This window comes from Scardinius erythrophthalmus (assembly GCF_964197995.2).
Source record: "Scardinius erythrophthalmus genome assembly, chromosome: 18".
In the NCBI taxonomy this organism is placed as follows: Eukaryota; Metazoa; Chordata; class Actinopteri; order Cypriniformes; family Leuciscidae; genus Scardinius; species Scardinius erythrophthalmus.
In genome coordinates, this window is record NC_138238.1 from 34,709,630 (window position 1) to 34,734,875 (window position 25,246).

Consider the following 25,246-nt stretch of genomic DNA (forward strand, 5'->3'; position numbering starts at 1 on the left):
GAAACCTACATTTTCAGCATATAAAAATGATTTGAGCATACCAATTTAGCTGAAATCTTAACAGTTATCAAAGTTATCAGTATGAATAAAAAAGTGAATAACAATGAAGCATTTATTTATAAAAGAGTTACTTTATTAAAAGCTTGCTTACTTCAGGTAATGTACAGCATAAATATGCCTTTTCTATATACACACACCTTTAAACATCTTACAATGATTATTACTGTATAAGTGCCAATTTCCGTAAAATATTAATGCTAGATCTATGTGCAAATACTATTTCACAGATTCTATATTTTGGTACCACAAAATCTAAAATATTGTGCCTTTAATGACAATGTACAAGTCTTACAACTTAGCATTTCCAGTTTACAATTACAGGCCTGCAGTATTTTCTTTGTAAGGTTCTATGTTACAGATGCAAGTTTACAAAGAAGGAAAACTAAAATTGATATCTAAACATAAAAATGTTGTACTTTAATATGATTCATCTATCATCACATTGCCAAGGAATAGGATAAAAACATTCAGTGTTTCACAGGACTCTAGAAAGGCAAAAGACCACCGAAAAGCAAAGTTAAACTAAATTATTATTTAACTGACCTGTTTCGTTTGTAGCAAGAAAAGCCAGTAGTAGCAGATAACTATTTTAAAAAGAAAACTCACTAATATTCTTAGAAAACTTTCTGTGATGGGAGCTCTCCTTCATTCTAAAAGGAAACATCAAAATATTTAAACTATATTAAACTATATCATTTTAAAATGTGTATTGCCCATTCAATATTTAAACTGCTAAACCTTCATTCCGTTTCAGTGATATTAATAAATTAATTATGTAGGCTACTTTTCTAGATTTTTGTTGCATATCTATTCATATTCTTCTGCAAAATGTGCCAGTCAGAGGCTTTCCTTCACAGAGCTGATACATGATGTCCTTATCACTGGACTGAGATTAGTTTTACACCTTCTCTCCCACTATCTCCAGCATTTGAGTTTTTTTTTTTTGTATTCAGTGCAAGTTCATGTCAATCACATGTGGAAGATCGACTCAAATTCATTGAGTAAGAATTCTACAATCTGGTTCTGGAAGACCATGTATGTGGCGATGTTTGCTGTCTCCACCTCTGGTTTGAGTAACGTTGGGCCGAAGACGATAGCCACATTCTGCACAGTCATTCTGTTCTCATTACCATGTTGAACGACCCTGAAAGAAAGAGACAGAGAGACATGCTGTAGATACATACTGTAATATTAATAAAAAAAGATGTAAATACATGCATGTAAAAGAATAACAACATACTTGCGTAAATGGCTGAAGAGGGCCTCCATTGTGTCACGGTTGGGTGCTGGCAAAGACCGCACAACATTTCTCATGTGTGATATTTTATTGAAATAATCAGGGATTTCTGTAGACAGACAGACAGATAGATAGATTAGATAGACAGACAGACAGATAGATAGATATATAGATAGATAGACAGATAGATAGACAGACAGACAGACAGACAGACAGATAGATAGATTAGATAGACAGACAGACAGACAGATAGATAGATTAGATAGACAGACAGACAGACAGATAGATATATAGATAGACAGACAGATAGATAGATAGATGTATAATGTATAGACAGATAGACAGACAAAATATATGAATATGTATATCATTATATTATATTAAATAAATGGGTTCAAAAATTAATGAAAATTATGAATTTTGAATATTATCAGTGAAAAGCTGAATTATTATGAATAACAGATTTCAGAATGTCTTTTTTTTTTTTTTGGAAAGTCTTTTTGTGTGTCATGTTTGAGCTGCATACATTAATAAAACCCAATGTTCATGTTATCTAGTACAATTTAAGAATGATCTAAAGAGCATGTTGTGCTTCAATGGAAGCAAGAAAATCTGACAAAAGAGTAAATCTGGCCACTGAGAAACCCAGACTGGAAACCCACTACAGTCGTACGTCCCCAATCCATTTAATCAGTATCTTACTGATGCCACAGATGAAATCATTGAAGAGATTGTAAGGGAACAGAGGCTCCTGCAGCTCTCTGAAGAAGAGCTTCAGTGCTCCTGTGATCACATGGATATCCCAGTTACCCTCCTCCAGGTCCAGATCCTCTGGAGAAACACAGAGAAACACACGAGTCAGTCAGAGCTGCTGCTGGGAATCATTTCTAAACTGGGCTAAAGCGTCAAGAGAGCGCAGTGAATATAAGTGGAAAATGCTTGGGTCATTCAAATTGAAATTCACCAAATATGAGAGAAAAAAATAATATAACAACTAATAAGTGGTGCAAAAGTTGACAGACTGAAACTTTATTTAGAAGGCGGGACTTATTCAGTCATATTGCGCATTGCACTTTCTCCCATTCATAGTAATATGAGTGCATCTAAAGTCTTTGGAGAAACAAACAAACTATAATACAGAGTATGACATCTTGGTGAAAGACATGAAGTGAAGAACTGAGTTGATGAAAAACTGAGTATAAAATGAATGCAGATTAACTTTACCATGATCTGCTTTGAAACGCAGTTTCTGGATGACCGCCAAATTCCCACTAACTCTGTAGAGTCCATCGATCCACAGACCTGATGGATGACAACAACAAAAATGTGATTTTTTTATTAGACAGGGCTGTGAACACTCAAAATTTTTGATATTTAACTTGACAGCGCATTTTTGACAGCGCTTGTCAGTGTCAAATTGACTGAGTTGACCAATCAAATCAGAGGAGGCGGGCTTTACTGTACATATACAGCGAACACAAATTCCAGCAGGGCACTTACATTTTTAAAGGTGAAATGTTGAACGAATCACAGTAATATCCAGAGTTTTACTACTTGACTTATTTTGAATTAAATAAGTAACTAAATTTTGAATTGAAAATATAGGCTGAATCAGTAGACGTGTTTCCATTACAGATTTGCGCAAAAGTTTTGCGATATGTTTCTAAATTTCGATAAAATACTATTGCGAAATGACAGCGTTTCCATTAACCGATGTTATGCGACTAAAACGTAATTGTTCCTCTAGCGAGAAGTCATTAAATAAATCATGGCAATGGATGTTAGTAGGTTTAAGTATATCGCAGCCACCGCACTCATCATTTTTAATCGAAGCATTAATGGCAAGGAAAACCCCTTATACTTGAGAATGGCACTTATGAGGTGTTTAGGTGTTTCTCCCTCATATCTGTTTCGATGTCTTGATAAATTGGGGCATTTCTTTGTTGTTTAAAATCCAATATTCCCGTAATTCTTTTGTCTTTCATGAGTTTAATAAAGAACTCTGTCTCATCTTCTGTCCAAACATACCGCACCATCTTTAAAGAATGATCGACTTTTACGTGCGGCAGGTGACCTGTTATGCGGAAAAACTGTTTCCATTGCGATATATGGGAGTTTTCGCGAAATTGACGCGTTTCCATTGAGCGTATTTTCAATTCGCAATTTCAGTTTGTGCTATTTGAATGGTAATGGAAACGCAGCTATATATATGAATCATGTAATTCATAACTGAACATTTTGCCTCTTTGCGTTTTCAACATATTAGGCATATGAATAAGAGTGAATGTGTGCATATTCTAAAATAAAAATATAATTTGCAAATAGTTGAAATTGATTACTTTACTTTTCCTGTTTCTTTCTTTTTCTATATTCCCATAAATCCATGTCAATTATTAAGTGCGTTTACAACTGCCTTGGAAGCTGAAGCTTGGGATTGTGGTTAGGGGCGTTACATTTACGACAAGCTCTTGAGGTGTTTGGCCAATCACAATGCACTGGGTCAGCTGTCCAATCAGAGCACTATGGGCTTCATATAAATAAACAGGTTTCAGACAGACTGGGAAGAGAGGAGCTGCAATAATGTACAGTATGTGAAAAATAATGTGTTTGTTTGGGACATTAAGGCATGTTAGCCTATTCTATTACACCCAATAAGCAAAACAACGAACTTTTAAACTAGCATCATATGACCCCTTTAATTATTTAATTCCTTTAAATAAAAAGGCCATTATGAATAGGCCTTGATATTAATTACATAAATCATTTCAATTAGTAATGCTGTTTGGCAGTTGGGTAAAGGTAACAAACCTCTTTTCTCTACCGCCCGGATGCATTTCTCCACAAAGCTGGGCACTCTCGTGTTCTCTTGGTTACAGAGATTGTGCAAGTGGCATCCAAATACATTTTCTAAAATGAAAAGAGGCGAAGGGTCACATTAGAATCATTCCTCAACGAAACCTTGAGCTTCTGTCAAAGTAATAGGAAATGGATGAGGTGGAGTGATGGTCTGACCTCTGATATATCCCTTCTCTTTGACTGACTGCAGGGTGGGCCGCTTGAGGAGAAACTTCTTCAGTTTGGTGCGAACCTTCTTCTGATCTGCTTCAGATGCCGAGCTGGATGAAGGCAGTCGAGATGCTAATGAACAGGAAGAGGGCGTTAAATATTTACACTCATTACCATTCTCTGTTCAAAAAACATCTTTATTTATGGATGAACATGTACTGACATAATTTACTCAACCTTATATCATTGGGTTCCAAACAACATTTAATGTTGGACAAAAGAATTTAAATAATCTTTCAAAATATGTTCTTTTGTGTTCAACGGAAGAAAGAAAGTCACTCAGGAGAGTCAATGATTTTTATTTTGGGATGAACTGTCCCTTTAACTCTGGTGATCTTTGGTAATTTTAGAAAAGTTTTATTATTATTATTTTTTGCTTCATCATAATGGTTTGAAACTTGGTGACTTTTGTGGCACTTGCTATACATACAGAAATATTAATGCTGTCATATCAATTAATCGTAATTAAATCGCATCTAACATAAGAGTTTGAATTTATATAATATACGTGTGTGTACATATATATACAGCATGTGTGTATATATATATACAGCATGTGTGTATATATATATATATATATATATATATATATATATATATATATATATACACACACGTATACAGTATATACACACACACTTTATATAAACACAAACTTTTGTTAGATGCAAGTTGCAACACACACACACACACACACACACACACACAATTTCACCCACCAGATGGCACCAATCTTACTTCCACGCATTACTCTATTTATAACTTTAACACTGTATTAATTGAAAATCATATCAAAATGTTTTTATAGAGAAATAAATGCTGCCTAATTTAGTGAATATTGTCTAGTATCATGAAATCCTCTCAAGATACCAAAGATTAAAGAGTAAATATCATGTAACCAAAATATAGTACATTAAATTCATTAAAAAAAATTATAGGTATTTTTGTATCAACGCTTATTGTATATAGTCTAGTGTGACCCCTAAAAGAGGAAAATCTGAGGGTTAAGAATCATTTGCCACACTACCATTGCTCATAGTTCTTTTGTCAAAGGGTTTTTCCTCTCTGTCTAAGTTTGAGGACTTCTCATTGATTTCCTCCTCTTCTTCAGAGTGGTGCTGATCCAAGTCCTGACGGCCCAGAGCACAAAGACAGATGCGATTATGCAGATTTCATGGAGAAAAACATAACCGAGTGTTTGGTATTGATCACGATGCAAGGCTCACCAGCTGGCTTATGGTATCTACGATGACTTTATACCAGTCAGTGATGATGCTCTCAGTGTCGTACTGGATCAAGTACTCCGCGCCATTCCGACTCTTCAGCTGAATGAACAAATACACAAGGAATGCATCAACAACACACACTAGTAAAGCAGATGATCATCCAGCACAATCTTGGGTAGTGTTGAAACGGCCATACCTCAAAAACATTTTTCTTGCTTGATTTGTCCTTGGTTGCCCAGCCAATTGTAGCCCCTTTCAGATCAACTGTGAATTCTGGGACTATATGATTTGTCTTGCTCTACATAATACAAATACATTCAGTATTACAAAACAAAAATGATATACTTGATAATGCAAATTCTTGGATTTAGATTCTCACCGATGCTCCGGTTGGCGTGGACTTTGGGTCCTTATGGAATGTCAGTATTCCTCCATGGAGAACCGTCCAGGAATGACCCCAGTTCTTCCTGTGGGAGGATTGATAAAATGTTATACATTTACATACAATTGTTATTTTTCACCAATACAGTTATAGCTATCAAAGCAGTACCACCACTGATTTAAGTTCATGATGGAAAACTTTACCTAATTTTCTTCCCGTTTTCAGACACCTTTGTTTTGTTCAGGATTCCAGCCTTTTCCAAGTTTGAAACCTGAAAAAACTATTAATGAGTTAATACAGCCTTTCTGGAAAAACAAACAAACAAAAAAACAGGATAATATCAGGATAATAGTACAGAATAATATCTGACAATATGAAAGTGAAGTAAATGTTAACCTTTGAGTTTCCCCTCAAAATGCAGAACAGAAAAAGTAGATGATTGTTTAGCTATTTTTTATAGCAATGGTTTCATATTTAAGAGAACATTCAGAATATGGCACTGTTTATTATGCTTATTTAATAAAATAAGTCACAAGCAGCCTATTGTTATCCACACAGGTAAGAAGCGCTTGAGCTAAAACTCCTTTAACCATGGTAAAATCACTGTAACTTGAATGTCCTATTGCTTTTATAAAATGGACGAAACATCAATATAATATACTGCAATTTTCAATAATCTGTTAAATTTGTCATTAATAATAGTCAAGTAAATTTAATTTGTATTGCACTTTTCACAACACACATTGTTTCAAAGCAGCTTTACAGAAAATCTTGTAAATATTAAAATATTTATAATACCTTCTTGCCTAATAGTCGCATTTAGCAGATTTGAGCTGGGCGATAATATAGTTTACATTTTGGTACGATACAAGCAAATCAAGCTGTTGAGATTTGCCTTATACAAAACCCTTATGCTAGTATAGTGTATGTATGCTTAGAATACAATCAAAATCGGCTCATCCAATCAGAATTTAGCATCAAAAATGTTGTATAAAACAAACAATCCAATATTACATGCCTACATGTATGAATAATAAAAGCCTTACTGTGGCAGTACCACGGTACAGTGATGTATCAGATGGTAAAACCATGTAAATCAATGGTCCTCTAAGATATTTAAATGGTGCGCATGGTACTACCAGGGTAAATGTCCAAAAACTCAAGGCACAGCCATGAATTTGCATCTAAATCATGACACATTTGGTATTTTTTTGTCTGAGTGGAAGGCAGCAATCAGGCTCTAAGTTCCACTAGGAACCACCAGAGGACAGTGTGGCAAAACAATATTACACTGGGTCACTCTTCTAGTCATAAATCTAACACTTTTGATCAGACATCTCTCCACTAGTCCTAACCTACTTTTATCCAGCATTTACTGTGGAACTGTATAGTAAACATTTCCAGTGTCATTTATCCAACACCTTTATACAGCTAATAATGAGCACATAATAATCACATGAATTATGTTTGAAGACTTCATTCATGTAGTTTATTGTAAAATTTAGATCAACTGGATTTTGCCTTATGCATAAACGTCTGAACTGGAATCTTACATTATGTGGCATCTCAGGAGAGCTGGAGGCGTCACTGTCTGATCTATTCAGAGGGTATGATGAATGACTCTTCTGTTAAGACAAAATCACATGTGTAAATCACACTCTGCATGCCTTCAAAGCTCAAAAAAGAGAGACAAAACCATTTAACTCTCGGGAAATATACAATTTTCAGTATTTTTCCATTACATGCTTTGGTAAACACCACTAGTATAGTGTCAGTCCAGTATCAGTGTTTTAGTAACTGAATTCATTTCCATGGATCAGTTCAGTGAAAACAGAATAAAATGTTTGGATATACTACTGAATGATAGGAAGGACTGGGTAGGTGGGAAGGATTTAAATAGAGCAACACTATAACAAACTGAGTCTCAGGTGCATTCTAGAGCCTATTTAGGAAACATGGTCACTAAGGACACACATGAAGGATCAGCTGTGTGTCACATGCGTCAGGGCATCGCTCTGTGGAAGTGTTTGTTTATGAGTGCGGGTGAACTGCTGGATAAAGTTTGATAGTACATTTTTATTACAGGTATTTTACTCCAATTACCCAGAATTCTCTAGAACACATGGAATGGATGTGCTTTATTCACAAAAGTTTTATAAAATTTTGGGCATTAGTTAAATTCGCAACTTTGGATGGAAACCTCTGTGAGTACATACATCTTCCTGGTATCCTGTATTGTGTCTCCAGCTTTGTGTCGATCCCATTGAGTCGTGCTCTCCCGAGGCTCCATTTCCCACTCCATACTGTCCTGGATTTCCAGAGTACTAAAAGTGTGAGAGAGAATTTGTTTAAGAAATTATGCCTTTATGATACGTTTTTGTACTTATTTGAAATTGCAAGTACACTGTTAATAAAACAACGATTATTGAAGTACGTTTTACAAGAAGAAAAAACATTTCTATCTTTCTACTTCTTCAATGCGTTATTTTTGGCATTTCTTTGTAGGTATTTGTGAAATTTACTAGCAATTTCTGAGTGAAAAGGGTTTCAAAGTAAATCACCAGCCACTTGATTTAAGGAAAATAGCAGCAAGGACATTCTGCTAAATGTATCATTTTGTGTTTTCACTGTGTATAGAAAATTATGTCGGAATGACATGAAAGTAAGTCATAGTTTAGGACAGTGGTTCTTAAAGGAGAACTCCGGTCAATTTTAACATTGAGCTCATTTTTTTGTACATTTGGAGTGCTGTCAATACAGAGGACAAAAATCGGTGTTGCCTACACCGAGTTATTCTATTTTTAAAATTTGCACCCTGTTGACTTTAATGGGGCAAGTACTAAACCTGCTTTTAGCCTCTTAACATCCTTGATGTGTCATTACAAGTGCCCAGCTAATGTGAGTGATTCCTTCAGAGTGAACACGAGTGAATCTGACTGCAGTAGATGTGAAAGATATGTATAAAAATGATGTTATTTCAGCCAGCGCAAATACCTGTGTTTACATCCTGTTTTTCGGTTGAAGTCCAAAGTAGTCGATTGCCGAGTTCACGCGCGTGATCATAGGTACTAAACCAATGCGCGTGAACTCGGCAATCAACTACTTTGGACTTCAACCGAAAAACAGGATGTAAACACAGGTATTTGCGCTGGCTTAAATAACATCATTTTTATACATATCTTTCACATCTACTGCAGTCAGATTCACCCGTGATCACTCTGAAGGAATCACTCACATTTTCTGTGCACTTGTAATGACACATCAAGGATGTTAAGAGCCTAAAAGCAGGTTTAGTACTTGCCCCATTGAAGTCAACAGGGTGCAAATTTTAAAAATAGAATAACTCGGTGTAGGCAACACCGATTTTTGTCGTTGTTCTCTGTATTGACAGCACTCCAAATGTACAAAAAAATGAGCTCAATGTTAAAATTGACCGGAGTTCTCCTTTAAGGGGGTCTTAAGATAACTTAAAATGATTTAAAATAAGACAAAACATCTAAAAAAAACAATATATGTCTTACTGTAGCTTAATTTACCCCCTTAACAAGTGATTATTTTTATTTATTTATTTATTTTGAAGAAGAAGAAAAACCAGGATTCTCATCACGGAAAGTTTAGATACAAAAGAAAGCCAAATTTTAAAAGTATGATTTCCAGAGCTGGAAAAGTCATGGAGATAAATTAAATATTTAAAGTCCTAGGCATTTTTATACAATTTATGAATAAGCATATTTATAGTTATGCCATGCTCTAAAATATTTTACAGAGAGAAATTGTCGGGAGACGGCACAAAGTTATAGTCGGCTGGTTTGGATTTGAATATAGTTCTTGGTGTGAACAGGCCTTTAGGAGACCCATCCAAAAGTTTCCACTGTATCCCACCTCAGGTAAGCTCCACTGGGACTTGCTGCCGTCTCTTAGGTAGTAGTATGTCCGCCCTCGATCATCTAGCGACTTAATCCACTGTCAACAAGACACTTCATTAGTTCACCAAATTACAAAACTAGCCTACAGTCATACTATCATACATCTCACTAATAATAGCAAGTAATCAGCCCAAATATTTTAAGTAAGCCAGCCCAAAACAAGGACACGCCAAGGTCAGTGTCAAGAGTCCTGTACCTGTTCCTGCGTGAAGTGGCTCGTGAAGACCCAAGTTCCTTCAGGGTCAACGTTGAGGGTCCATCCTGGTGGGGTGCTTTGATCCAGACTTACCCTGGGAATGAAGACCTTCTTCAAATTAATCAAAGAATATTGTGCTTGTATAGAGAGAGGAGACGATTCCTCCAGTTCTGGCGATGCTGGGTAGTCTTCCTCAGGAAGCGGAAGCTACATTTTGGGAAGCAAAGAAGGCAGTATAAACATTAATCAAACTAAGGAAATAATGGTAGAAATTAACCAATTATTTTGACAGAAAAGGTTTTGAGAAAATATGATTATCAGATTTATGCAATGCATTATTTTTGCAGTTCCGTTTGGCACAGAAATGACAAACTTAAGTTTTATTTGACAATTTTTTTTGAATGCAACTCTGGTCAATATATATTTTAGGCTCCACAGCATATACTTTCTCCACAACAATATTCAAAGGCATTATGATATTTTCTGTTGTTCATGTTTATTGGATAAGGATTAACCCTTAAATGCATACCAACCCTAAACAATTTAACAAGAAAAAATTAAATGATAAAAGAATGTCTGTTTTAAAAAAAGAGAAAAAAGTGGAGATAAGGTTAGACAGCATGAAGCTCATGAAGAGTCAGAATGCCAGTCTGTCAGTAAACAGTAAATAAATGACTTTCAATTGATTCATTACAAAAGTGCACATCAAAAATGCTAACATGGAAACTCGAATGCGCGTGAGGCGCTAGAACAGACCTCATTGGCCCTTTGCCAAATGGTACCCTAAACGCTCGCAGTCTTCCTCTGAGATGGCACTTTTGTGACGTATTGCCACTTTGACTGTTGGGAAGAAGTCTGCTGTGGAGCTCGCTTCAGTGTTTCATATTGACCGCAAAGGGGCCTTCTGAAACCTAAAATGACAAATCGAACACCCTACGGTCTCTTAGACTTAACGGACACGTGCACGCGGCAGCCATTGTAACTCCACAAGATCAAAAGTGCATATGAAGTGTGCCATTTGGGACAGGGTCATTGATGTGTGTCACGCACTCACATTTGATCTTTTCCTTTTAATGGGTTGGCAAACCCACTTGAAGGTGCATACCGCCACCTACTGGTATGACACCTGCGTGACAGCTGACGTAAAATAAAGGATCGGGCTACGATAGCAGATCAGTAAAAAAAAATAAAAAATTAATCGACCTTGATACCGATCCTTGAGATCAGCTTGGGACATGTCCCAAGTAACTTAATTTAGATGACTTTTTACAGTGATATAGACCTTATTTAAAAAGTAATATATAAAAATTATATATACCTTGTAAACTTCATGTGCATTTTTTAATGAATATATATATATTTTTTAGTAATGCCAAGCTATAAAATACTTCATGGGGTAGAAATTGTAATAAAAAAAAAAAAAGTCATGGGGCCTTCAAATATTGTTGCGGGCTTGGAGTCAAAATGGTTGAGAACCCTTGTGATAACTAATTTAAAACTGAAAATTGTACTGAAAATGTACATCAGTACCATAATATATGAATATGGTAATCATTTAGTACCATAGCACATCTCAAAGTATCATTCGTTTAAATCAGCAGAAAAACCTCCATACCGGGAAATCTTCCAGAATTTTTATGTTCTCTGGTGAGCTGATGTCCTCCGGGGGATCCCATGAGCTCTGACCCGAGACGGAGTTAAAGAAGTAATGTCTGCCAGTATTGTCATCCAGCACCTTCTCCCAGTCTGAGCTCCATCTCCGAGGAGAAGGGCCTGCGGGCGAGCTGATGGGAGACTGGGGGAAAGAGGGAGGAGAACGGGCCTCTTCCGTCGCCACTGACGAATCCATGTAGCTGAGGGGAAAATCCCAGGTGCTCCGGCCCGTGGAGGGATGGAAGTAGTACTCTTGCCCGCTCTGTTCGTCAGTATGGACCTCCCATCCCGCCGAGTCCAAAAGGAGGTTATCGGGAGGGTCCGGGAAGTCCTGTAATGGAGGAGTAATGGGACTGGAGGTGTCAATGGTAGTCCGACGCACACGTGGGATGTTTACATACACCGCTGTGAGAGCGCTGTCATCCTCTACCTGATGGACAAAAATGAGGAGCATTGCTGATATTAAAATAAAGCCAGGATGAAGAGATTAGAATGGCAGTTGACCAAAACGTTTAGCTTAAAACGCATATACTGCAAGGCAGGGGCTTTCAGACTTGATATCAAAGACTCTCAAATATGATGATCTCTTTGAGAGGAACCCCATCCGAAGCAATATTTACATGTATAAAGACCCATTTATACTGTGTAAAAAATAGTATGTGGAATATTAAAGACAACATGTTGTTTAAATAATTAAATAAACAAAGCTGTTTAAATAATAATTCAATCAGGTTTATTGTTGTTAACTAAAACCATAAAAAAACATTTTCATTACTTGAAATAAAACTGTAACCAACATATATACCAAATAAACTCACTTTACAAAAACTATACATATTTTAAAAAACAATAACTAATAAAAAGAAAATAAATTGCACAACAAAATTACAAACAATTGTAACTAAAATTTAAATGAAAATATTAAAATAAAATCCAATTCAAAATATTAACAAAAACTATGATATAGTTTTTGCTATAATTGGTTTTATACTGTCATTGTACAAAAGCCAAAACAAATTATTAAAATATTATATGGAAAATGTTTACTTTTTGATAAGTTGACAGCATAAATATTGTTTAACCCCAGTGTATAAAGTGAGAAATATTATAATATAATCTAGAATAGATCATTTAAATTTTATTTACAAATAATGTTTGTTCTTTGTTATCCAGCCGAACGATGAATGCATAGAAGAGAAAACATCTTTTGCTAAGGATAGTAAAATGAAATGTCAACTGCCCAGAAGCTAAAGATATCATGAAATATTGTGTAATAACAGAGATCATGAAATATGATATAAATATTGTGCATTTGGCTGAAGACATGCATGCGTAACTTGATTCACTGGACCTTTTACAGTGATACTGACCTTATGTAAACAGGTAATTGTGTGATGTCACAAATGTTTACTCAAAGGGCAAAACATACACTGGATGGAGCGTCTGCTTTCACACCCTCCTCCCACAATTATGCAAAACGTACCATGTACCAACATGAAGCTCAGCTCGGAGGGACTCTCCACATCACCGGAAAGAAAAACAAAACAAAAAGCTCCCTAACCTGAGTAACACCCACGCTACTGTCGACTGCATTCTGGAAATGCATTGATGCTCAAAATAATAAAGTGATTTCAACTTTTGGCCTTATGTGCCAATTACAGTAAAAGAGCACTTCCTGAGCGCGCTGATCTCAGGAAACAGAACAAGAGTTGTCAGCCGTAAAGAAGAAAACCACAAACAGACTTTCATCTTTATTGCTTGTCCTATTTAGATGGCCAAAGCCCCACAGGATAAACCTCACATGGTCCTGATTAAAGAATAGAGCATGTTTCATCCCAGAGACTGAGACTATATATCAGCGACAGGGGCCTTTTAATCTAGTTTTTGATTGTCAGTGTTTGCTTTGATGCAGTGCTGCTGCTGTGATGAACATTGAGGTAGTTTTAGACCAACGGTTGGTTATAGCGTGCTGCCATACAAAACGGGTACTTATTACAGATATAATACACTTAAGTGCGTACTGAATGTAATGTTTTATTGAATGTTAATTGCAATTAAATGAAAAACTATTACAGTTAAATTTAGATTAAAAGCAATTAGCTGTGCATTTTAGACCCGTATGTCTTTATATGTATTTTTATAATTACTTGCTATTGTCTTTGAAATATGGTGTACTGCTGAATGTACTGACAAGCATTTACCATATACTTTAATGTCATTTCTAATGAAACTTGCATTTCATGTATTTAAATATATTTGTAATTGTACATTTGTGATGATGAAGATGCACTTAAAATAATGTTAACTTTAAATGTATTATCAGATAACTTTAATTTATCAAATACTTAAAATTATAATCAAGTATAGTTAGTCAACACATCAAAATAAGTGTGCTTCTTTAAAGCACGACAAAGGACTATTGATTTACACATGATTTAAAATATACTTTACAGTAAAACTGTGAAACTATTACAAAGTGCAAAAAAAAAAGTCTACTTAAAGGGGCTTGATGTAAGAATGTTCATGTAATAATCACTTTGTATTGCCAATGTGTGAACAGCTTGTAACAAACTTAAAAACTTAAAAAAAACCCCAAAAAAACCAAGACCTTCCCCGACTTCCTAGTTTGTCTATAAAAACCTGAGACTGAGTTTTATGACTCTGGAAGTTTTTGCTAGGAAAACCAGAAGAGAAAATCAGAAGAGGTATTCTGTACTATAATGTCAATGTGTAATGCAAAGAAAAGGGATTCATTCAAACTACAGTCTTGCATAGTGTATAATCTCAAATATACTTTAATATTACACTGTTATGATAGTTTAATTATAATAACCTCATCTGTCCACATGATGCCGGTGAATCAAAGAGCTGGTGCAAACATTCCACATCTCCATGATCAGACGCTTTCTTAACTGCTGTTTTCTCACTGCTGTCAACTTTGTTCTGTTTATTTCGTTATTGAGACGAAAGTGCACAGCATATATTAGCATACTCATGTAAATGTTGCTCTCAGAAGCGTGGACAGTTGTGTTTTTGTAGCCTAAAATATACATACAGAGATAACCGGAGTAGCCAGAGTGAGCTAAGTGACGCTATCGAGAACGCTGCTGTTCCATTAGCAGAATCACCGGAACTACCAAGGACGCAAGTCCGAACTTTACGCCCATAATCATGAATGTGTACCAACTTTAAGTAGACTTAAAGGGATAGTTCACCCAAAAATTTAAATTCTGTCATCTTATCATTCACTCACCCTCAAGTTGTTTCAAACCTGTATAAATGTCTTTGTTCTGCTGTACGCAAAGGAAAATATTTGGAAAAATGTTACAAATTGGGCCCCATTGACTACTATAGTATTTTTTTCCTACTATGGAAGTCAATTCTTCAAAATATCTTCCTTCGTGTACAGCAGAACAAAGACATTTATACAAATTTGAAACAACATGAGCTTGAGTAAATTATGACAGAATTAAAAATTTTGGGCGAATTATCCCTTTAAGTGGCCTTTTATTTGATTAATACTATGATATCTGCTGGAATAGTGTGCACATTTAGTATATTAAGCACTTCTTTTTCACAAGTGTGTGCAAAGGTCACTGTTGCAATTCCGGGGTGTTGCTATGTGGTTGTTCAGGTGTTTGGAATGGTTTTTAACACATTATTATGTGGTTGCTAGGTGGTTGCTTACTGGCTCGAGTCTCTATCAAGTCTCTTTGATATTCTGGTCTCCAAGAGAAGTCTCAGATTTTAGCCCATTTTATCGTCTGCCAGGTGAAAATGGCACACATGATTTGTGGTGTCATTCATATACAATAATAATTTGTTACATTTATATAGCGCTTTTCTCTCCATTTTAATCGCTTTACATGGAAGGGGGGATCCCATCATCCACCTGGATGATGTGACGGACGACAGCCATATAGTGTGCCAGAACGCCCACCACACATCAGCTCAATGGTGGAGAGGAGACAGAGTGATGAAGCTAATCAGTATATATGAGGATGATTAGGAGGCCATGATGATGGACAGAGGCTGATGGGCAAATATGTTAGCCTAAAAATCCAGACCTAAATCTGAAAGATTAATGGTCTGGCGTCGACTAATGAAAATCGGCCAGCTCGAGGGGCGGCACCAAGCATGCATTTGAAAATCTCACTCCACGCAATTGGATAACACTACGACCAATCACAACAATAAACCCCATACGCTTAGCTACCAGCGGAGCTAACTTGCCGTATCCGGTCGGCAAAACAGCAAAAATGCCCTTCTTGCAAAGGAACGATTCGAGCACCGTCTTCTGTTCCTTTTTTAGAAAAAAAAAGGCAAGTCTAACTCGTTCATTGTAGCGGCCCAAGCCATTTCAAACAACTGGTGTTCATCCATAGCCATCTTGCAATGTTTACTAATGACATCGACATCACAGCGCTGTCGTCTTCTGTTTAGCTCGCCTCTGGCCCGCCTATATCAGATAACCCGATGTGATTGGTGCAGCTCGGATACAAGGGCATATTTAATGAGCATCATTACTCGACGCCAGAGTAAACTCGCTGAGCAAATTCAACTTGTGCTCTCGCGAGAACTCTGGATTTCCAGGGTACAAATATGTAGCAATATATATCAAAGGCAATATATGTAGCACAAGTAGTGCTGGAAGAGACGCATGCAGAAGCTTACTAAATAGGGTTAGGGGTTTGTTCAAATGCTTAACTGTAAGTATGAGAAATAAGCTATGAAAATGACTAAATCTTAAAGTTAAATCTTAAATCCTTTATCCACCAATGCTCAACAGAGATTGCAACAACAACAAAAAATCACAACCCAGTGCATGAGAAGAACACATGAAGTTCCCTGGGCATGCATGTGGAGTGAAGATGGCTCTGGAATATATGACTATATTCAGTACTGAGCTCACCTGTAGCCTCGAGAGAGGCCTGTACGAGGACACACCTCTCCTGAAAAATGTCTGTGAGAGGGAAAGAGACAAAAAGACAGAGAAAAGACGAAAATGAAATAGAAGAGCAAGAGTAGCAATCGAAGCACAACAACGGAAATAAAAGCAAGTCAGCCGGCATGTCATTTCCTGGGTCTATATTTACCCAAGTGTGTGTCAGCCACAACTGCCTACATGCACTTCTGAGAGGAAACAGGTTTATTGTTATAATGATCACAAATACCAGCCGCACAAATACGTCCACCACAAACAACACTGACTTGAGATTATTTGGGGCAATGAGAATTGAGTGATAAAGACAAGGATAGTTCACTTAACAATTAAACTTCTGTCAGAAGATTATTTACCCACCCAAACATAAACATTTGACTTTCTTCTGTGAAATAAAAAAGGAGAAATGTTGAAGTTCTGGTCAATCTATTCCACGTTGTGAAAGTGAATGGGGATCTGGGCTGTCGAGGTCAAAAATGCAATATTCTAAGTTATTAACAGCTTTGTGTGATGAGCAGACTGAAATGTAACTCTCTTCATTATTAATGAAGTTGGCATTAAAGCAAATTGCGATCATATTTACTTCTCTATTATGAGATACTCTTCCGGTCGAAAGTTTGGAATAAAATTAAAATTGTCAGTCTCACTCGGTTTGGACTTTGTTTTTGTTTGCACTTTTCCCCTGTTGAGTTTGTTGTCATGGTTGTTCATTTGATTTCGTCAATCGGTTCAGGTGTGTGTCATTAATTATCCTTGTTTGCATGTATACTTAAGTTCCTCTGTTTCTGTTCATTGCTGTCGGGTCTCGTGTATGTTAGATGTGCTGTACGCTGTTCTCTTAGTGGATTTATTAAATACTGCCTTTTGGACTCATCATCATGTTTGTGTGTGTTCTACAACACAAACTGTGACACCTCTCACCAAGGCTGTATTTATTTGATCAAAAATACAGTAAAAAAAAAAAGTAATATTGTGAAATATTATTACAATTAAAAAAAAAAACGGTTTCTATTTTAATATATTTTAAAATGAAATTTATTCCTGCAATGTCAAAATTGAATTTTCAGCATCATTACTCCAGTCTTCAGTGTCACATGATCCTTCAGAAATCATTCTAATATGCTGATTTGCTAAACAAGAAACATTTCTTATTATTATCAATGTTGAAAACTGTTTTTTGCCACATTTTTAGTGGAAACTGTGATACACTACCATTCAAAAGTAAGATAAAAAAAATTAAGCAAATAAATCAATACTTTTTTTCAGGAAGGGCACATTAAATTGATCAAAAGTGACAGTAAAGACATAGTTACACAATATTTATTTTTCAAATAAATTATGTTCTTTTGAACTTTCTGTTCATAAAAGAATCCTGAAAATCCACAAAAATATTATTCAGCAACATAAACTGTTAATTGATAATAAGAGCCATTAATTCAGCACCAAATCAGCATATTAGAATGATACTGATTCAATAAATTTCATTCACTAGGAATTGATTGAATAATTGAATCGTGGTCGTTTGCTGGAGGGGAGAGATTATTGTCCCGCACACGTCATCAAAGAAGGAAAGGTCGCTGCGAGGAAAAGTTCAAAATATTGATGAAAGATTATGAGGACATTAGGAATTTAAAAACTAATAATGATGTGCATAAACAAATCATATATAAGAAATACTGCAATATTCCATAAGAAAAAAAGAATTGACAACTTTGCTTTCCCTCTGCTGTAGCGGTCAAATCTCATATGAGCTTCTGCATATTCAAACTTATAACATACAGTCATGTGACATTCAGTAGCAACTTAAATTTCTCATGAAGCTATCAATCAACCTAAGAATATAAGTAATATAGTGCACAAGTAATTTGGACTTTTACTTTTGCAACTTTTATGACACTTCGCAAGTACATTCTTCAACATTTTTCCTTTTGTGTCATGCAGGTTTGTAATGAAAAGGGAGAAAGAAAATGATGACATGATTTTCATTTTTGGATGAACTATCCCTTTAAAACATCTTAAAGCAAAGGGAGTGATGAAATCCCCAGCCTTAAATGTATGCCATCCTTTTTGTGAGATAAATTTAGATGATCTGAATGCGCTGGCCAACAGAGACAGCCATACAACCTGTATAAGTCATTGTAAAAGTAGGCTAACTGAGAGCAAAAGAGATAGAAGCAAGGGATGTTTAGGGAGAAGCCTATAAAGGCATTGGCACACACAGTCTGTAGTTCATCACACACAACATTTATGAAAGCTTGCAATGATGCAGACTGAACAATTAAACAAAACTTCCTTTTTCTGATGCTAAAGGTCAGTGTCTTGCAGCTTTTCAGTTGGACAACTTTACAACAGAGTTGGACTACTTTACAGTGACAAACACTTGACCCCGATGATGTCTAACAAGTGTTTTTGATATATCAGCACCAGGGAGTGTCTCAACAGGAAGAAACCACATCCTAGCTGAGAACTACAGAAACACGCATGCACGTAAAGTCCAACTAATGCACAACATTGCTGACATTTTAATGCACAATGCTCATGTATAAACACCACACAATGTGTTATATATTGAACACTCAAGCCAATGTATAACTTTTTACACACCAACTCGTATCAAAATGACAACAAGTGACAGCACTTCCGTGCCCAGAAACCCAGTCTGAAGGGGTTGTGGACGTACCTGCGTGTTCAGAGAGAGGGGCATTGCGCTTCTGGGCCGGTGGTTGGACCGGATCTCAGAGTAATAATCCATCATGTCTTTGTTTTCGATCAGTCAGCAACAGCCATACATCTGATCACACAACAGTCAAACTCCAAGCTATCCAATAGCGAGCATCATGGTAAACAGGCTGAGCCGTACTCACTCTCTCTCACACACACTCATACAGACACACACCCTCTGCGTCTGCAGTCGATGGCACAACTAATGAACATCTGTCTTGAAGCGCTACTCTGCGAGAGTGAAAGGGGGAGGGGGCAAATGAATAGAACGGACAGATGGAGAGAGAGAGAGCGAGAGAGAGACAGAGGCAGGTATGAAGAGTGCTGTGAATAAAGGATGAACATATGTAGATAACGTATGAAACTGAATATATGACAAATATCTGCAAAGAGAGAAGTGTTGACACTGAAAAGGTGTGTAACTGCTAGATTTTAGGTAACAGATGAAGCATTAAATATACTTTTACAAACATGAAAAAGTTAAGTTCCTCTTTTTGTCCATCGAAACAGAACCTACACCAGTCAAAGCCACTGACTTGAGCACATTTCCTCAGTTTCCTCACATTTTGATGTAACACCTCTGACAGGCAATTAAAAAGTATGCTTGCATTTCTCAGTAGCCTAAACAACAGAGAAAAACTTGTTATTGTTCATGGTTCATTGGTGCATATTATTCCTAAGAAATTAAGTCTTTGTTTTGCTTTCTTCAAACGTATATTCACTTGAAACAATGTTCCTTTTCCAATTAATTCCCTTTGGCCACACGGGCTATTATGTTAATAAGTGGCCAAATAGCCATTCAGGCATTGTTTGATCAAACTGGCTCTATTCTGGTATGCAGCATCCACTTTTCATATTACATTAAATTCTCAGTGGATAAATTCAAGTCTCACACTGATATTTTTCTTGTTGAATATCCTCTTTCAAATGGGGTAACAATGTCAATTTGTGTCAAGTCAACTTTCTCCAGACACAATTCTTCACTAGTTTATAGTCATAAAATGAAAAGCATAGCTCAGATTTGTTCTTGCATCATATGATGAGAAACGTTGAGATCCTGAGATCTCTGAGTTTTGATTGCAGACTTGTATTGTAGTGTTATTTTAGTATCATTGAGATAACTATTTCAGTTTTGATTTATATTTTGAATTATTCTTTTTTTAGTTTAGTTTTAGTACATTTTATTTGTTTATCTAATTAGGCTTTTTATTTTTACTTTTAGTACATCAAGTTAAACTAAATGAAAATAAGAAATGAAAACTAACTAAAATAAATTAAGTTTAAGTTTTTTTTTTAATATTTTTTATTACTTCAGTTAACTTTTTTGTACTTCTTTTTTTTACTTCTAGCAATTAAAAATGGTCTGTATATAGCCTTAAGGCCTGGTCACACCAAGAATGATAACTATATTATAGCATCCACACCAGCGGACGATATCGTTCAAAGCGCACGCTGCAGTTTTGTCATCTTGTCGCTTTAAATGCTCGAGCTCTTTAAAGCAGGATGGATTCTGATTGGCTGTCAATGTTTTTATCGTCCATCAGCTGGAAATAAAACATCCTGAAAGTGATTCCAACGATATAGTTTCTCTGTGCCGTTATCGTTATAGTTGTGGCGTGAACTCTGTTAATCTTTTAATGATTTTTAGAACTATATCTTTATCGCTATCACTATAGTTATCATCCTTGGTATGAACGGGCCTTTAATCTGGACGCATGTTGAGATCGCTTCTGAAATTTGTGTGAAATTACTAAATTAACTTCTCATTTCTGTCTAGGAGGATCAGCTGAGACACTAAAAAGATCTCAAGATGTTATTTTTTTCCCTATACAATCAAATGGCTTTTAGAGTAAATATTAAAGTCGCTGTGGAACGTTTCTTCCTTGATTGTGGAGGGGATGGGGTTTAAGGGGACTAAATGACTTGAGAAGTCATATTCATCAGAATGTATCATTCACAATCAGATCCATAACATGCATTTAGAAAATAGAGACAGTGAATTTTTATTTAATGCTGATTTTAACATTAAATAGAGATAACAAGTGTAGCTCAACATTTACAAGCCTCAGGAAGCTGATAGACAGGTATAAAAACATGTATTTTACATGCCATGATGTGGTAGCACGATAAAGATCAGAAGACAAAGCCGCAGTGTTTTGTTGTGAATTCTGATCAGCAATTCGACTGTGAATGTTAAAGCAGGAAATATGTTTAGGATCAGGGGAATTACACAACAATTGTTCATCCAAGCAGTCTGACAAACAAGACAGCTTCCTTGTCTGAAATAGAATCTGCGTTTGCAAATTTTAAAATAATGCTGATTTCCCTGCCTGTGGTTGAGAGAAATAGAGAGATCCTAATGTATGGATATCATGATAAGCCTCTACACTCTTTTTCCTCCTTCTAATGATGTGTGTAATGAAAGTGAGGCAGACCAGACATAAAAAGTTCCTGGAACAAGCCTAAACTAAAAATCCACAAGCCTGTGTTAGGGATCACTATTCACAAAAGTTTTGTTATTCAAATCTTTAACATGGCCGCCTACAGCTATATGACCCGGGAGTTGGATAACTAAACAGAAAAAACGACAAGAAAGTTTAAAATGACGTAAATCATGCTTATAAGATATTTGACCTCAGTGAAAGCCCAAGTGAAATGAAGTTCCTCCTGAACTTTCCTTTAGAACATACTGTATTAGCCGATTAGACACCAAAATGAGCAGTTAATGTGTAACGCAATGTCCCATGCTATTTATAGCACTCTGCAATTTCATTTTTTTTTTTTCCTGAGGGAAACTTTGCATTTGATTGACAGCTGCTACTAAAATATCAATGGTATGAAATCCATTATGATTGAGCACAGGCCATTCAGAAGAATGGGAACAGTCTAGTCCTTATTTAGACTAGTTTGTTTAAACACACACACACACACACACACACACACACACACACACACACACACACACACACACACACACACACACACACACACACACACACACACACACACAGTTTTTCAGGTGCTCTAACACATATGAGATTACCACAGATACTATACGCAGTTAAAAGCAGGGTGTAGACGAAACTATAGTGTAAAAAAAAAAACTTTACAGTGGAAAAAAGAAAGTAGTCAAAAGTTTTACGGATTGAACTTCATTAATTGATACTAATACCAACTAAAGTACCAACATCTGTTTTGTACACTTATAATATTCTGACAACCACCATAAAAACACAGGTGTTAAAGAGAAAGCCACATCTAGAATCCTCAAGCTGAGGTAAATACTAATATGTGGAAGCTGCACGGTGTCACACACAAATACAAAACCATCAAGGTAACACACGACACTAAAATATTGCAATAAACATTGATATAACAACATAAGGTGTTACATAAAACTGATGATAAATAAAAACCTAAGAATTATGATCATTTAAATGAAAAAAAATTTATATACTTTTTTCACTTCAAAAAATGTAGATCTTACTAATTAACAGCTTTATCCCGTAACATTTTTAAAATCTTATACTGTTAAAAGTATGATCATTTTATGGTGTAAGAGCAATAGGTAAGGTTTTCCTGGTTTAAGTCAAAGTCTGCATAAAATTTATCAGAAAAAAAAGGAACAGGATAATTCGGTCTGTTTGAGAGAAAAGTTTGTCTTTTCTTATCTATGCATTTTTGATGCAGTTCGTGGTTTAATGGAAATCAAAAATGTCATGTGTGTCATTGTTTCAACATTCAAACATTTTATCCTATCCCAGATTAGCAGTGGGAACTAAAGCCCTATTCGCATGGGATAAGTAGCCTATTACCTGGTGACCTCTAGTGATTTGTAATAATTGCGGAGGTTGTCTGTGATCTAGCCTAAATCCTGTGCGAATCGGCCATGTCTATAATTTGTAAAGTAAAAATTCCCCCGCAAATGACCTACCGTATTCGCCGAACACCGAGGTCCGAACATCGGCATCTCTGTGACTTGGCAGGGTCGTTTCTATTTTTTTCAAGGTTTTTGTTTCCTGTGCGCTTTTTTATCCATCTTTCGCGAAGAATGGAGGCTGCGTTGGAGTGTTTTGATAGTATTTTGGGTGCTGGGTCATATCGCTATACACCATTCGATATAACTATACAATTTGCCGAAAGAGAAAGCTGAAAACCATCAGAAGCGCAAAAACAAAAAGAATGATTAGCTGGAGATGGATGACATGTATACTGTAGCAGCATGCGGTAAGGTACATTTTTCTGTTTATGATATATCATACAGCTAGACCTATAATAACGACAATACATTTCCAAGCAATAGCCTATTGACATCATATTCGTGAGATAAGTCAGTAAATTCGAGCAAAATCACAGGCTTCGCTTATCCCGTGCGAATGCGCCACACAAAATTCAGATGTGGGTGGGTAATTTCTAAATCACACGAGGTCCCCAGATAATACTAATCCAGTGTGAATAGGGCTTTAGATTATGTCTGTAATTTGTATGATGAGTTCAAATAAATCTACTGTGGTGCTATGAAAACATGAGCATCCCGACCAGCCAGATACAGCCAACATTCCTCAACCAATGGTGTGAGTTTGGGGGTGGAACTATCTATTGGTTTGACCAAAAAAAATTAGGAAACCTGTTCAGACAGTCATTACAGCGATGACTGCACATAGAAATATGAAATGGACAGGTGTAATACTCTGTGTAATTATGAACATTTATGACTAATAGTTTCTGTGGCAATGTCCCATTGGGCAAGGCAAAGTAAACCATGTGTCTCACTGAGTCAGCCTGACTTTAATGCTGCCTTCACTTGCTATCAGAATTATTGTAAATATGAGTTTTGTAGTGGAAAATTGGAAAGGAACAGCTTCTCAAGCCGTATTTACGATTGGGAAACTCAAAGATCATTTTGATGCCTAAAGTTGGGCAAGCCATAAACATGCAGAGGAGAAAACTATCGCTGTGTGACTCATAAGTTTTATTAATTTTTTCCACAACATCTACATTGCTTTCTCTTGCAGTTGCAGTTACAGTCATGTATATTTATGTATATAAATAACCACTTGATGCATATGTTATGTATTTTGCACAGCGAAAAAACATTTACAGTATTTGACCAAAATTCCAGAATAATCTAAATAGCGTGGTGAATGTTCACAATAGGTAAGGTCAAGTTTATATGGTTGCCAATGAATGAACACTACATTTCATTCAAATTCCATTAAATAGTGACTAAATATCTCAATACATTTCAGCTTTAATAAAATTTCCAAAAGAAATAGGCAAGAATGAAACCGGTGTCCTCAATAATTCCTATTCTTTCCTTCAAAATAAAGCACTTATATGCAACTTGTAATTACGACTTCAGAAGTGGGAAGTAGGAAACTTCCAACAGCACATGAAGGAAGCATAGTTTCAAACAAGAATGTTATGATGACCGTCAAAAATAATATACCATCTGTGGGCCTCCTTTGCTCGTGTTTTACCATTTTATATTTGGAAACGTAATTTGTTTTATATACCTTTCTTCAGACTATCATTAATGAATATCTATTATTCATAACACCATCTGATTCTAAATGACACTGAGACTATTTATGTGTGAAGCAGGATGTCAGAAACAAACGTTACTTCTGTTTAACATACTGATAGCCAAGGAATTTACAGCGATAATGAATTCAGAAAGAAGTGATTGTAGGGTGCATAGATGGGACATCATGCTGCTGATTACTTAACCAAATTACTTATCGACCAATGAAATTGAGGTTGCAGAATCAGCAGCTTGAACTCCTACCTCTCTCTCTCTCTCTCACACACACACACACACACACACACACACACAG

The 25,246-nt window shown here is 36.0% G+C and overlaps 1 protein-coding gene across 4 annotated transcripts in view; it reads right to left on the minus strand.

The window, feature by feature from the left end:
* Positions 1-118: 118 nt before the first annotated feature.
* Positions 119-25,246, minus strand: part of arhgap27 (Rho GTPase activating protein 27) — a 39,006-nt gene continuing 13,878 nt past the window's right edge. Inside the window, exons 3-19 of one of the 4 annotated variants that reach the window (XM_081393601.1) lie at positions 16,659-16,709; positions 11,709-12,176; positions 10,094-10,300; positions 9,854-9,934; positions 8,188-8,295; positions 7,525-7,596; positions 6,175-6,242; positions 5,969-6,056; positions 5,786-5,887; positions 5,590-5,688; positions 5,391-5,493; positions 4,310-4,435; positions 4,106-4,204; positions 2,522-2,599; positions 2,000-2,128; positions 1,301-1,406; positions 119-1,204 (exon numbers count right to left, since the gene is read on the minus strand). In XM_081393601.1, coding sequence (XP_081249727.1) covers positions 1,030-1,204; positions 1,301-1,406; positions 2,000-2,128; positions 2,522-2,599; positions 4,106-4,204; positions 4,310-4,435; positions 5,391-5,493; positions 5,590-5,688; positions 5,786-5,887; positions 5,969-6,056; positions 6,175-6,242; positions 7,525-7,596; positions 8,188-8,295; positions 9,854-9,934; positions 10,094-10,300; positions 11,709-12,176; positions 16,659-16,709 — 2,160 coding nt within the window. In that variant the 3' untranslated portion in view covers positions 119-1,029. Of the gene's footprint in view, positions 1,205-1,300; positions 1,407-1,999; positions 2,129-2,521; positions 2,600-4,105; positions 4,205-4,309; positions 4,436-5,390; positions 5,494-5,589; positions 5,689-5,785; positions 5,888-5,968; positions 6,057-6,174; positions 6,252-7,524; positions 7,597-8,187; positions 8,296-9,853; positions 9,935-10,093; positions 10,301-11,708; positions 12,177-16,658; positions 16,710-25,246 lie in introns of all 4 variants that reach the window. The other 3 variants (XM_081393600.1, XM_081393603.1, XM_081393602.1) reach the window with 3 other exon arrangements.